Raw genomic sequence first — 15049 nt, 5'->3', positions numbered from 1 at the left:
AATACATGTCATTAAAGTACACCTACTCATTAAAGTACAGGTGTTTTCAGCCAATGACAACTCAGCTTACAGGTATTCAGCCAATGACAAGTCAGCTTTGTACTGTTATAAAACCGCAAGTATCGATTATTCTCGGATATGCAATTGAAAGAGAATTAGCGAAAAGTCACGGAGGCTGGAAATCCAATACTGTCGCAGAAGGTTATGTTCTGTTACTATAATAATTAGCGTTAATTGTAAATTATAATTCAAATAAATTCAATTTGTCATCTCGTTTTTCAATGTCGAATTCAATAATCAAGGTTATACCAAGTTTAACGGGATTACACAAGGTCAATGACATTATTGTTCCTCGGAAAAAATCAATACTTTCGCGTCCGCGCACATCTCACAATTCACGACCTAGGACAAGTTCACTTCCGATCTTGTCAGATACAAATAAAATGTATACATCTGAATACCGGTAATTTCAAGTTAGAAATATGGTCGAGCATAAAAAGTCGTATGAAACTCGCCTATAATGGTAATTAAAGGCTAGTTGCATAATGTACTATTATCGTTCTGTTATTCTATTAACTTATATCCTCTCCGCGGTCCGGAGTCATAGAGTTGAATTTTTATTTACGAATTTAAATTAGAATAGAATGTATAGTTGTGTAAAAAATACCCGTGCGAAAAATATTAGGGTCTATAGGTCTAGGCGATTACTCGAAATGGAAGAATTTCCACAAAAGTGAGGAGGAAATGTAGGAACTATGTGTAATGGAGGATAGGCCTATGTAAATACACAGAAACTAATGCAGTCACTCATTTATTCGCGAAATATCACTTAGCTTATGGTTATAGGCCATGTTTTAGCGAGACTGCCTGCCAACTTGTGGGAACAAGACAAAATAATCCAGTAAGAAACTTTGTCATCTTGTGCTGAATGAGACACTATTAGACGTACATGAAAGTATTTTAAGACAATGTACCATACTATGGTGCAAAGGAGATCGTCTAATGTAAGAGGAAAATGTTTTGGTTCAGGATAATTTTCTTTTCAAAACGAAATTTATTCTTAACCGAGATGCACCGAGATACGTAGGTAATACAGTATCTGTCAAATGGAGTAGATACTGTAGTGGCAAAAAAACCGGACCGATCCATGTAGCAGATTTCAGAGCCGTGTTCACTCCAGAGCCACGATAGACTGGTAACTAAAGACTTTCGTGGTTCGAATCCTACCTGGGAAGGAAACTTTTTTTTGTTCCTTATTCAAATTTATTCCCAATAGTTTTCGGTTGCAGCGATATTTTACTACTTAATTAACTTATTATTTCCAGAACATGAATTTTACTAGCTTATTTTCTAATGGTTTTCGAAATGGGCTACGTCAGCAGTCGAAACTGCAACAATTTCAATAGATTAGGCCTACTCTCTATCTTGTGAATGTGGGCGTGGCGTGCGCAGTGTCTCATTTCGGGGACTTTGATTATTCCGTCGGTCCGGTTTTTTTTGCCACTACTGTACATTGTGGAAAGAAGTAAGAAGTACTACTGATATGATGCATTAACGTGTTATGGTACTAAAGATCGAAATATTATATTGCCAGAAGTTACTGCCAAATATCACTATTTCTCTTTCTTATATCGTCGTTGTTCCTGTAATAACTCCTATATGCAAAATATGAAAATTTTCAGTAGGAAGAGAAAAATACATTTATTCTTCTATGGCAGTAGTGCATAGGAGATTGTGAATTCTTAGATTTTTGAAAGAAAGAAATATTATTACATATAGGAGATTTTATTATTCGCTATATCACTATTTAGGTTATTTAAGGGAAGAGGATGATATTTTTTGGTGAAAAATGAGTAAATTTTCAAAAAACAATTTTTTTTTCCTTAAAATACTCTGTGATATGTGTAGAATACATTGTATAATATTTTGTGGGTATTTGTGCCCTTATCAGTTGTTGAGACGCCATTTTTAAACTTCCTGCGCTCTGGATTTTTAAATCACACCGCCCTTTTGTTTGTTGTTTTCGGAACTTCATTTTTTTTTTTCAAAATCAAATTTTTCTTTAAAATACTCTGTGATGTGTGTGGAATACATTGTATAACATTGTGTGGGTATCTGTGCCCTTATTGGATGTTGAGACGCCATTTTTCAAGTTCCTGCGCTCTGGATTATTAAATCACACCCCCTTTGATTGCTGTTTCTGGAACTTTACTTTTTTCGCTACATAGCCAGACAAAAATCGATATAATTTTTTAGCTATTAAAGATATATGAATGAAATTTAGAACACATATTCTCTAGACTACTAGGAAACTTTTCTCTGTAACGGAATTTCCCTAATTGATTTTATTTTAAAAATAAGTCTCTCTGTTTGCAAGAAAGAAAATTAAAAAAATGTTATTAAATTTTAATTGTTTATTTTACAAATGTAGGAACTAATATCAAATTTCTGTTACAGACAGTTTGTAGAGCGTGCTTTTACAAATAAATTGTAACATAGTGTTTGAATTTATCTTTAAAAATGGCTTAGATATATCGAGTTTAGTAAAATCCTGCATTGGGTACATTTTTTTTTCAAATCTGCCTCCCAAATAATTTATTCAAAATATTTATATTTTGTTGAGTTGCTATAGCCATGAGCTCTCTACATACAAAAAATTAATATTTTACACCAAATAAGAAAAAAGTTTTAAAAATTACTATCCTCTCCCCTTAATAGAGCAAAATTCTGAAAATCGATAAATATGTCACATAGGAGTTATTGCCGGAACAACGACGATATGTTATAATTTCTTCCCTGTTTTCTGAGCAACATTTTACAAGCAGATTTAATTAACCTTATAAAAAATGGTTTTATTTTACGACGCTCGCAACTGCCGAAGTTATATCAGCGACGCCGTGTGCCGCAATTTTGTCCCGCAAGAGTTCTTTTACATGCCAGTAAATCTACTGACATGAGCCTTCATATTTAAGGACACTTAAATGCGATAGACCTAGGTCGGGATCGAACTCGCAACCTCGGGCACAGAAGGCCAGCACTCTACCGACTGCACCACCCAGATCGACAACTAACCTTTGTAAATAGGATAAAATAATAAAGTAGAATATCCATGACAATTTTAAAACCCAGGGCCAAAACAGACTGGGAGAGCGAAAAAACTTGATCAATGGTGAACTGTCGTAGAGAATGAATTTTAACATTCTTCTATCTCTGAAATTAAGCGATATTATGCTCTCTATCTTCTACTAGCTACTGAATAATTATTTTGCTATCCGTCAGCATCTATGCAAGTCAAACAAAATTATATTATGTTAGTCCACAGAAACAAACTATCTTACATAAGCTAGTTGAAATCCTGATATATCTCCTAATGAAAATATTTAGTCCTACCAAGTTTATGTTTCCATTATTACATTTATCCCGAGCATAGAGCGTGACGAAACTGCATGACATGATTATTTATTTTCGGAGTTTTCTTGATACAATTACATCACTCTTCTTGAATAACTCGCCACATATTTTTCATAATGCCGTGATCTCAGAGCCTGATTTTGATCGGCAGTTATAATATATTATGTTTCTGGTTTAACTTTTCGGAACAGATGTATTATAGGGACCACCTATCACCATACTGCGCAAAGAAGAAGTTAGCGGAACTTGGCGTTTCTAGTAATCGATATTAATTAATAAGTTTTAATCGAGTAGTCATAAGATCTAACTGCTACAAAAATAAGAAAATTTAATAATATAATTTTATATTCCTAGTGTTGTATTTTTGGTCCAGGGAAAATAGCCTACTTGCCTTTTACAAAACACTCGTATTTTGCTCGTAAAAAATGCCAATAATACAATGCTACGAAAACTGCAGGCGAATTTAGAGATTGACTACATATATCGTATCGATTGTTAACACCAATACATATTCATGACATTTAAAAAATCGGGAAGGGGCCCCTAAAATACATCTTCTTCATTTCTTCTTCCGACTCATATATGCATTTTAATTTGATCGTGAACTATTCGTTTAATTTGTATATTGCTTTCATTTTGATCGTGATCGAAATTAATTGTTGAATTCATCTTTATTATTATTATTATTATTATTATTATTATTATTATTATTATTATTATTTATTTATTTATTTATTTATTGATTTATTTATTCATTTCAATTTTAACCACATAAATTCTTGTACAACATTCATTAGAGAACACAGTTACCAAAGTTCTATAACATGATTCTCCCAAGGTCATATTACAACACGATAGATGCTACTACTAATGGTTTAAAATTGTAGAACAATAAATTTTTACCTTGTTTCAGAGCACCCAAGTTTTTTTTGTTTTTTTTTTTTGTTTGTTTTTTTTTATTTTTTATTTATTTATTTTTTTTTGTGTAAAGTTTGGAACTTTTGCAGAAATAACGACAGTTAGTTTGTAATTTTGTCAATTTGCTCCTGTGTTAGATGATATTTGCTAAAGTTTTTGTTCCGTGCATTCTGAAGATTACAGCGTAGTGGAACTGCAATGTCTATTAATTGAAATTAAGTTGTTTTGTTCAGAATTGTTATTCAGGCCTATTGGAAGATACCGCGGTGTTTGTGAAAATTTATTTTTCCCAATACAACTCAACATTTTTATCGCTTTCCAAAACTGGCGGGGATTGGTAGTTACAGTAAGGTTCTTTTTTATTGCATCTGACATTCTTTGTGTAATATATTTACAACATTTCGTGCATTTTTGTGTTTTGTGCGTCTGTAAACCTAGAAGATCCATTAATATGTCCTGTTAATTTTTGTACTGTCGCTAGTTATATCTTCTTTCAAGACGTGTTTGGTTATTTCGCTTCAGTATTTAAGCTTAAATTAGGTAAAGTACAGACAATTTTTAACTTTTAAGAGTAACATAAACATGACCATTTCAACGAACTTTTATTTTCTTGGAAGCCAGTTTAATGTGATAATCATGTGTGAATTTAGTTATTACTTACAAATGACAAAGGACACAGGAGGTTCATTGCCGCCCTCACATAAGCCCACCATCGGTCCCTATCCTGAGCAAGATTAATCCAGTCCCTACCATCATGTCTCACCTCTCTCAAATTTATTTTATTATTATCCTCCCATCTACGCCTTGAACTCCCCAAAGGTCTTTTCCCATCAGTCTTCCAACGAATACACTATAGGCCTATGCATTTCTAGATTCACCCGTACGTGCTACATACCCTGCCCATCTCAAACGTCTGGATTTAATGTTCCTATATGTTGCGTAAAAAATACAATGCGTGCAGTTCTGCATTGTGTAACATTTTCCATTCTCCCGTAACTTCATCCCTCTTAGCCTCTAATATTTTCCTAAGCACCTTATTCTCGAACACCTTTAACCTCTGTTCCTCTCTCAAAATGACAGTCAAAGTTTCACAACCATACAGAACAACCGGTAATAAGTTTTAACTTTTATAAATTCTAACTTTCAGATTTTTCGACAGCAGACACTAACTTAATTGATGATAATTAGATGTTACTGTTATGACCCTCTAGATAATACAACCTACTTAATGTTATAAATTTGCTCCATTTTCGAGTCATGATGCAATACATCATTGGTGAACTGGACTAAATCTGCTGGTACCACGTTTGAAAACACAACTTGCTGCTTATTGTGCTACTGTCAGTATTTATAATAGTTGAACTCCGTAAATATTTAATCGATAAAATAAGCCGTAAACAACCGTGTTTTATTTCCAACAGCTTGTGATATTTGTAGTGAATTAAGCAAGTAGCCATGATACAGGCTCACTCGTAGTACTCCAGGTTCTTTTTCAATTATCATTTCATTATTGCTTCATTATCGTATTAGCTTACCGTTTCTGAATAGCCCTTGATGTGTAGGAAGGATATTACACAATTATTATTGCAATAAGTTATGTTGTTTATTTTTATGTCACTCTTGATTGCAATCCGTAATAAATTCAAGTCGTAGTCCGGAGGGGGAAGAATGTTGACTAAATAAAAATTCTCTCCTTTTTCATGATAATTACAATGAATGAATGAATGAATGCTAGCCTTGATGTCCCATGTTGGGCACAGGCCTTCTGTGATGGGGTTAGACCCCCCTCGACAGGAATGGCTGAAGTGTACTCGCTTGGTGAGCCAATCCAGGCGAGCTTGTCGTGTATAGCCTCCTGTCGTAACATGGCTACTAATCCTGTTACACTTTAATTAGTCTCAGCACTCTGTTCTTTGTTTATTTTATGCACTGTCCGCATAATACTAAAACCAGCACTTTGACAAACACTGATTGCTATTTACGCTGTTTAACACTTTCACAACACTGACTTTAATATTTACAAAATTTATCTCACACTTCCACAACACTGACTTTACTATTTACAAAATTTATCTCACACTTTCACAAATACTGAATTTACTATTTACAAAATAATAACACTGATTATGTTATCTACAATGACTACCATTAAATGTTCACTTTTCCACATCTATAAAATATATTACTTACAGCCAGAGGTATATTTCAGGCCTGGCAGGTCCTGGCGGTGCCAGGGTACTAATTTTCGAGTCAGAGTGGCACCAGGGCAATTTTTGAGAGTTTCAAATACAGCCAATATAATATTGTTGGACATTCATTGTAAACATTATTAGGTACTACAAGACCATCTTTAAATTACATATTTTTAAGACAATTGATACTTAAATAGCATTACTGCCTTAAAAATTTTAATTTATAAAAAAGTAATATTTCGTTCATATTAAAAAAAATTAATGGTGAGTTCTACACCGCAGACCTAGCAACATCGATATCTAGATTCTAATCCATTTATTTTCTTCTGGCATTCCATAAATATTCCCGCGGAAATGATGATGATGATGATGATGATGATGACGACGACGACGACGACGACGACGACGACGACGAAAACGACTATTATCGATATTACCAAAATCACAGTCAAGACTTTTTTTGTTTAGAATACACCACTGATTATAGCACCATTTACAATTTACTACTATAGACCTGAAGTTAATATAGTAATACCTAAATTGCCAATTGCAAAGTCATGGTTATGTTTAAGTTTAACTATTTATAGCATTAGCATATTGAATATTACAGTAGAACATCATATATGTCAAATAGGGTTTATAAATATGGAATAAATACTACTACTACTACTACAGTAGAACATCTCGAAATCTTTGAGTTGGCTGCGTGGCCTAGACCAGTGATAATCAACTGTAGACCAAGACCCTCTGAGGTTCCGGAGAGCAGTTAATGGACGCCACGAACATAATAATAATAATAATAATAATAATAATAATAATAATAATAAAAGCACTTTTAAAAGTTGTTCTATATAAAGTTAAACATTTGACTATTTCCTTTAAATAAAAAAAAATTATCATTCAACTTCACATTAGGCCTACTATGTTCTTCATTCTAATTAAACCTTAAGATGGAAACCATTCTAAAGTAATATGAGGAAATGGGAAGATCTCGTCATAAAAAAGGTTAAGAAACAATGGTGTAGATCAAGGGTTCTGAAACTTTTTTCTCCAAGTACTACTAATTCAGTTTTTCAAAGTTATAATCTAAGGTCATGTTTAATTTTATACTTTTATTTAAAAAACACTAAAAGAGAAAAACTATTTTCATATAAATAGACCTATATTGTCTTGAAAGGTAAAAGAAAAAATCTTCATTTTGAGATATGGTGAGATGAATGTTTCACTTTGCATACAGTCATGACCTTTAAATATCGAAATATTCGCGAGTACCAACTTCAAAACAAGCATAAAATACTATATAAATCAATCATAACTGAAAATCCAAGTTTTGGCGCTTACTTGTTTTTGCCTTCTGACACAAGACAGTCGCCTATATTCCTTAAATTGTTGAATAGACTTTGTGTGTCCAGATATTGTAAATAATTGATTTATTCAAGAACAAGTATTACACAGCATAAAAAATTAGGGGGTTTTCTTTTTACTAGAGGCTATGTATTTTAACAATGATTAATCACCTTTCTTTGCCTATAAGCATTTTTGGAACAGAAAGAGTAAAGGCATTGGTCAAGGACATGACCATAATCTGCTGGTTGTTACATGTCATTATCCACGATGTTGCATGCACACAACGCATTCCATTGGTATTGTTTTAAGGATACCTTAATGAGCTGTTATTAGGTAGCCTACGGTAAATACTTTAGGTCAGTACCCTGACTGTAGTTTGAAAACACAATTTATGTCTGAGTGCGTATAAACGTACTCTCTCTGACCATCTCTGTACAGTAGAGCTTCGATTATGGTCATTAATTCTTTCCATAAAACTGGGATGGTTATTATTGAATCAAAATAATTGAACGATTTAAACCGAAGCTATAGCCTACCGGTACTGAGAGTTCGTTCCAAGAACAAAACTTAGTCACATATTATAAACATATGTTTTAGATTATAATCTCGAACAGAGCTGTGTAATAAGAAATATCATTCCGTAACATTGTCATATTAATTTAATGCAATTAAAAAGACTAAATCCGTCAATGACTTGCATATCTTTTTTGCAGTGTTTGATGATAATAATAATAATAATAATAATAATAATAATAATGATGATGATGATGATGATGATGATGATGATGATGATGATAATAAGCGTTCTTTTAGACTCGATAACCAGTGAAGTCCATGTTTATTAATAGCTGCCAAGCTCTTTTGATACCTATTACACCTAGCGAGAATAATGGGCCTATGTGTGATCTGTGGCCTACAATGATCACATATAGAAATAAAAAGTTCGTAGCCACTCAAAAGATTTCCACTCCAGTGACTAAAGATGATAAGTTGTAACCAGTCAACTTAAAAATCTTAAAATAAATCGGAAGACAGATGCATGTGTTGAAATGTTAGCCTACATAATGTGCAGGACATGAGAGGAAGGACATTGGAAGATGAAGAAGGTCGAGAAATGAAAGTTTGTGAAATAAAAGGTTGCCTATATATTTTTGAAATGTCTTGATTATTTAGCTTCCTGAAACGACGTTCAAAACTTCGTTGTTATAACTGGGCGCATGACGGGATGCTTGAAACTGTGCGATTCCGGAGATACATACTGGTATTTACCGAATTATGGTTCCTCGGAAAGGCGATAGTCAAAGTAGTCAAAGACGACAATAATCAAAGCTCCATTGCATAGGCTTATGCAATAACAATTTTTAAGGGAGGAGATGGTGAAAATTTGTTAATTTTTGGTTAAAAATCACATTTTTCGGTGTGTTTTTAAAGATAATTAAGCTATGATCCCTGCTATACACTTTGAAGAAGTTTTAGAAACCTAGTTGTAGTTGTATCATTAATTATGCCATTTTTAAAAATGCTTCTTCGTTCATTAAGTTTGAAATGCATGAAAACTTTTATTAAACTTTTTTCACCTATTTTTTTTTTTTTTTTTGCCCGCTTCTATGCATTCACATTGCAAAGAATTCCACAAATTTTATGCTAGAAAGTCGAAATTTTTACTGCATGTTCTTTGAAGTATGTTATGTTGGCATTAAAAAAATAAATAATTTATGAATAAAAAAATTAAATGTGTGGTTGTAATCTGTAAATTTTATAAATTTGAATATGAATAGGTTTAATTTTTTTACCTAATTTTTACAAGCTAAACCTAAAAAATATGAGAACGTAGAAACTTTCTAAAGAGATGAAAGATACTATTGCAAAAAAAAAAAAAATTTCAGACATGATGTTTAAAATTGTGGAGAAGAAAAGTTGTGAAAATATACAAACTATTATTTTCTTTTTTAATTTAAGTACCGGTAACTCTTAAACTACTATTGAACCTTTTAACATGAAAGTTAATATGGTCATGACTGATATCAATAGGAGTGTGTGTACAAAAAATCAAATCTTTAGCTTAAAAAAATATATATAATAGAAATTTCTCCCATCGTCCCCTTAAGTGTTTCATTGCACCTACATAAAATCCAATACTTGACTTATTAAAGAGCTAAAGAATATGAGCTAATATACATGCACATTAAATGTAATATATTATGTAGGTTGATTATTTTTATTTAATAATATTACTGCAATATCTCTAATTATTGTTGGAAGCTGTTAAGATTGTGATAAGTCAAATTCTGACTATATTATAAATTCAGAAAATGTGCGTAATGTTTATCACAATAAATTGTGAGAGAAACTGAAATTTATTCTTCATTCACATATAAATTAGGTCTACAGTATGCAACACATCTTGAAGTATCTTTCATATATAATATCATAAGTAAATGTATTTTTGAAACAGATTAACTTTTTTAACTTGCCGTAATGTATGAAGTATAAGTGAATATTAATATTTAAGGAGAAAAATTCGCTCCAGTGGCGGGGATCGAACCCGGGTCCTTGGTTCTATGTACCAAGCGCTCTGACTACTGAGCTAACCCGGGTCCTTGGTATGTAGAACCAAGGACCCGTGTTCGATCCCCGGCGCCGGAGCGAATTTTTCTCCTTAAATATTAATTGTCAATGTTACAGATAAATTCTGTAGGACAAATTAATACTTCTATAATAAGTGAATATTGTAGAATAATTGTTTTTACAGGAGAAACTCGTCATTTTCGAGAAACAATATCAACTCTACATAACTCCAACAATGACAAATTACTTTCATCAGAAAGTGACACAGTTGCATATGTCGGTGAGAAGGAAAACAATCCACATATGACAGACATAGAACATCAAGGACGAATACATTTTAATAATGGAGATGAAATGAAATTTCAGCATCCTTCAACTAGTGTCACACTTTTACATAACAGTGAAATTGGACGTATTAATTTAAAGAATCGAAATAATAGTGGTCCTATTACATTAAATCAACGAAAATTGAATAACACTCTTTCTGGAAATAGTACCGGTACTTATTATCCAGTGCAATATATGATCGGTGGTACAATAATTAACAGCAATTTTCAGAGGATGTTGGAAATTCCTCAAGAAAAACATTCGATGAATTACGAAAGACATAATGAACAGAAACAGTCGATAATATACAATCAGCCACCTAGAAAAGTACTTACGTCTATGAATCCAGAGAGTTCTCAATTTAAATGGCAGTATGCACCTCCAAGTAACAGCAACATTCAATCAAGACAAGAAACTGATAACCTAACAATGGCACACAGAGACAAAAATATTGCAAAGCATAATGTCATTTCATTATCACAGAGAATTTTGTTTCGAAATATTCCATCTCAACATGTAACAAACAGAAATGCTCCTCTATTAGAAAAACAATCACCAACATATCAGAATATAAGAAAAGCAACAAGACCTCTAAATGAAGAATACAAAGGGCCAACTTCTGGGCATATTAATAACATTAATAACCATTCACTTGAGAGATATACTTTACTTGGCACTGATAAGGGACAGCTTACACCATTAAAATTCTCTGGAGGAATGGCTTATTCAACATCTATTCCAGATGCTAAAGGCAGGAGTAATATACCATTACCATACAGACAGAAGAATTCCAGAATGGATTTTGAAACTCAGATACTTTCAGCATTGGGATTATGGTGGAAGAATGAATGGAAAATCAAAGGTTGGTTAAAGAGAACTACAAAATCCAAATGTCTTGGAGTTTGGGTTTGCACGTCGATTCTGGTTGAGGCAATGGCTTAAAGTAAACGGATGTTTGCTCTTATATTATGCATCATGTGACAAAATAAGAGCTACATTCTATTTTCCTGCTGTATAAAGATGGGATATGTAGCTGGTGGTTTTGAAAATGAGTGATGGGTTTCATGAACATTATAAGTATCTGATACTGTGGTGCATGATGTTTATAATCTGGTATTGGGCATTTGTACATAAACATTTATCAGTTCTTTTAAACGATTCTGGTATTATCTGACATGAAAGTAACAATTTCTTTCATCTGTTTTTAGATGTATTATAATTTGTATGTATTCTTACGCTTTGTTCTCGATTCTCGAAAACTATTTCAGTCTTTAACTACAAAATTAATTAAATTAACCTCTCTAAAACCATTATCATATGGCTTACATGAAATATAACTTGGTTAAGAATTAAGAAGAGTTTTGTGACGTATAAACTTTACACATTTATTTTCTGTATTGTAAATAAAGTATTCCTATGCCTGTGCATTTTTTTTTTCAGACGAGCAAACTTTATTCACTTTTGTGAACAGATTTGTCCTTTTCATAAAAGAAATGTATTTAATATGGCACAAGTCTACGGACTGGAAGGCCCGGGGTTCGATCCCAGGTGGTGACAGAATTTTTTCTCGTTGCCAAACTTTCAGAACGGCCCCGAGGTTCACTCAGCCTGCTATAAAATTGAGTACTGGGTCTTTCCCGGGGGTGAAAGGTGGTCAGAGCGTGGTGCCGACCACACCACCTCATTCTAGTGCCGAGGTCATGGAAAGCATGGGGCTCTACCTCCATGCCCCATAAATGCCTTCATGGCATGTTACAGGGATACCTTTACCTTTACAAGTTTCCTTAGTTTCTTACGTTTACATATTCTTGTTTCTCTTCTTCTTCATGACAAGGTTTAAACTCTTTCAGATTTCAGAACTAACTGATAAAAAAATCCTTCCCTGTTGTGTAGTTCATAAGTGATAATCTTTCAATGTATACAACTTCGATCTTAGGAACCGTATACATTTTAAATAAAAAGATATCAAATTTAGAGAGAATAAATTTTTTGGCGATTTTGTGATTACTATGCTCCCTAAAAAGTCTAAGATTAGTACCGGTATGTTCAAATCCAAACGAAATCCGTGGATTTGTTAAAAAACTTTATGAAGGAAAATAAAGCAGAGGTCTCTGTATAACAGATACACAGCACATAAAAGGAACCTTTTCTTGAATGAGAAATCTCCAGGCAAAATTTACTGGTCACTTCTTGCCATGTCAGACATTAATTCGTCAGTATCCTCATCTATTATTTTATCATCGAATATAATGAACTTCACTTTCCAGATGCTCCTGCCTCACAAATGGAATCTTTACATTGTCAGTTTAGTGGAATTCGGTTGAACATATCTGGAGATATTAGAAATCAGCTACCAACAAATGTAGCCTAATAGTTTTTGTATTCTTAAACACATTGTGGTACAAGATCTTAACTTTGTGAAGTAAAGGTGTCGGCCTATGAATAAATACCGGTACCTACCCATGATTTTCGCACTTCAAATAACGTGGAATTATCCCTAGGGTATGAATTGTACAGCTCTCCTTCTGTTTCTTACTAAAACATGACTTCTGTATATATGTATCATACTTATAAAATTTATGTCTAAATTTTTATTTAATATAAATTAAGAATTAAGTCAATAAAATATGTACCGGTAAGGTAAAGATAATTTCATTAGACGCCATGAAAGACATGCAGGCATGGATATAGAGCTTCAGGCTTTCATAACCTGGACACTAAATGAGATTATGTGGTTAGCACCAGTAGGACTAAAGTCAATATAGACCTTTATAAAAGATATTAATGTTAAATTTTAAGTAAAAGACAGGTTGTTGTTTATGTGATTGAAGTAATTTTTCTGCTGTTAAAAATATTAAACAGGCCTATAATTGTGTACCGGTAATGTTTTTGTTGGAACAGTTCGTTGTTTTACTTTACCTTTACATTAGTAAATAATGATAGGTTATGGACTATTTTAGGCCTATAGTTACAAAATATGTTATAGGTATGATTTATAGGTGGTTTATTTAGTATCTCCACCACAAATATGATTGTAAGAAGATGAGTAAGTAAATTATTGTTTCGTAATTCGTAATGATAATTATAACTGATTCACGTTTCTCTTGTAGGTCACAACACAACTCATAATATGGATTCCTCAGGGGGTTCGAAGATTGTTTTTCCAGAAGAGTCTGGTGTTTTTCCAGAAGAGTCTGCAAGCAAGTACACTCCACAAGTAGATGGACAGAAGCCAAAATGTGTTAATGAATATGATTTTTGTGAATCTGTAAACGGTTATCCACGGTTAGTATCAAGTGCTTAAATAACTAGTTCTTTAAAAATTGGTAGGCATAATATAATACCTATAGTCATGTGCAGTACTTCGTCAGAACTCTTTTTCATGCTAAGAAATTGGAACTTTACAATTTTGCTAATGGAAGTGCAATGAAGTATTAGCTTTCATACCAGGATATAAATGTTTAACTATTTTAAAGTTATTCTGATGTTCACTTTATATTTAATTTACTGTGTCATACTTGTACATATTTCTAAACAAAACTTTTAGGGCCGTATTCATAGACATTCTCAGCACGGGCTTCCGGTGGATGATCAGCGAACTAATGTTTTTCGTATTCATAAACCAGTATTAGCGATATAATATGGTATGAATCTTGTACAAGTAATCAGTCAATAGCCAGGGCTAGTTTAGCACGCTTGTAGCGTGGGCTAGCGAAATGTCTATGCATAGCACCCTTATAGTTTATTTTATACTGCAGGGTGACAAATGGGTCACTTAATAGTTTCGAAAGTGATAGAACTGAACTTAATTATTAAGATGTTTATAATTATAAATTTTAAAGACTATTTTAGGCCTTTAGTTACAAAATATGTTATAGGTATGAATTATAGGTGCTTTATTTAGATAACTTCAGATTTATATCTTCGCTACAAATATGGTGGTAAGAAGACCTTCAGGTTAAGTACCTATGACTAAATTGTGTGTAGTTAAGTGAAGAAGTAACATTCATATTGAGTATGTATTACTGGAAATTAACATTTTTAGTCGGTACCGGTAATGAAAAGAAGTTTTTAAAGGAAACTTAGACGAGGTCTGAATATTGTTTTGTTCTCAATAGTGGAAGTATAATATATCTTTTTAAATATTCATAAAGAGATGGTCTGTGTGACAGGAAAAAGGCATTGTTTGTTAAATTTGTACTCCAAAATAATTACTAAACTAATATGACTCAGTTACTTATACAGAAAGACTACTCTTGCATTATTTCTTTTGTAATATTTCGGTA

The 15049-nt window shown here is 32.7% G+C and overlaps 1 protein-coding gene across 3 annotated transcripts in view; it reads left to right on the top strand.

Moving 5' to 3' along the window:
• LOC138706330 (protein spaetzle-like) overlaps positions 1-15049 on the top strand; it is a 137556-nt gene that overhangs the window by 102716 nt on the left and 19791 nt on the right. For all 3 annotated transcript variants that reach the window (XR_011333966.1, XR_011333965.1, XM_069835466.1), the window contains exon 3: positions 13874-14048. Coding sequence is in view for 1 of the 3 variants with exons in the window: in XM_069835466.1 (XP_069691567.1) it covers positions 13874-14048 (175 nt within the window). In the remaining 2 variants the exon portion in view is untranslated. The remainder of the gene's footprint in view (positions 1-13873; positions 14049-15049) is intronic.

This window comes from Periplaneta americana, chromosome 9 (assembly GCF_040183065.1).
Source record: "Periplaneta americana isolate PAMFEO1 chromosome 9, P.americana_PAMFEO1_priV1, whole genome shotgun sequence".
Taxonomy (NCBI): Eukaryota; Metazoa; Arthropoda; class Insecta; order Blattodea; family Blattidae; genus Periplaneta; species Periplaneta americana.
The sequence above is the reverse complement of the archived record's forward strand: the minus strand, read 5'-3'. Positions and strand labels throughout refer to the sequence as shown.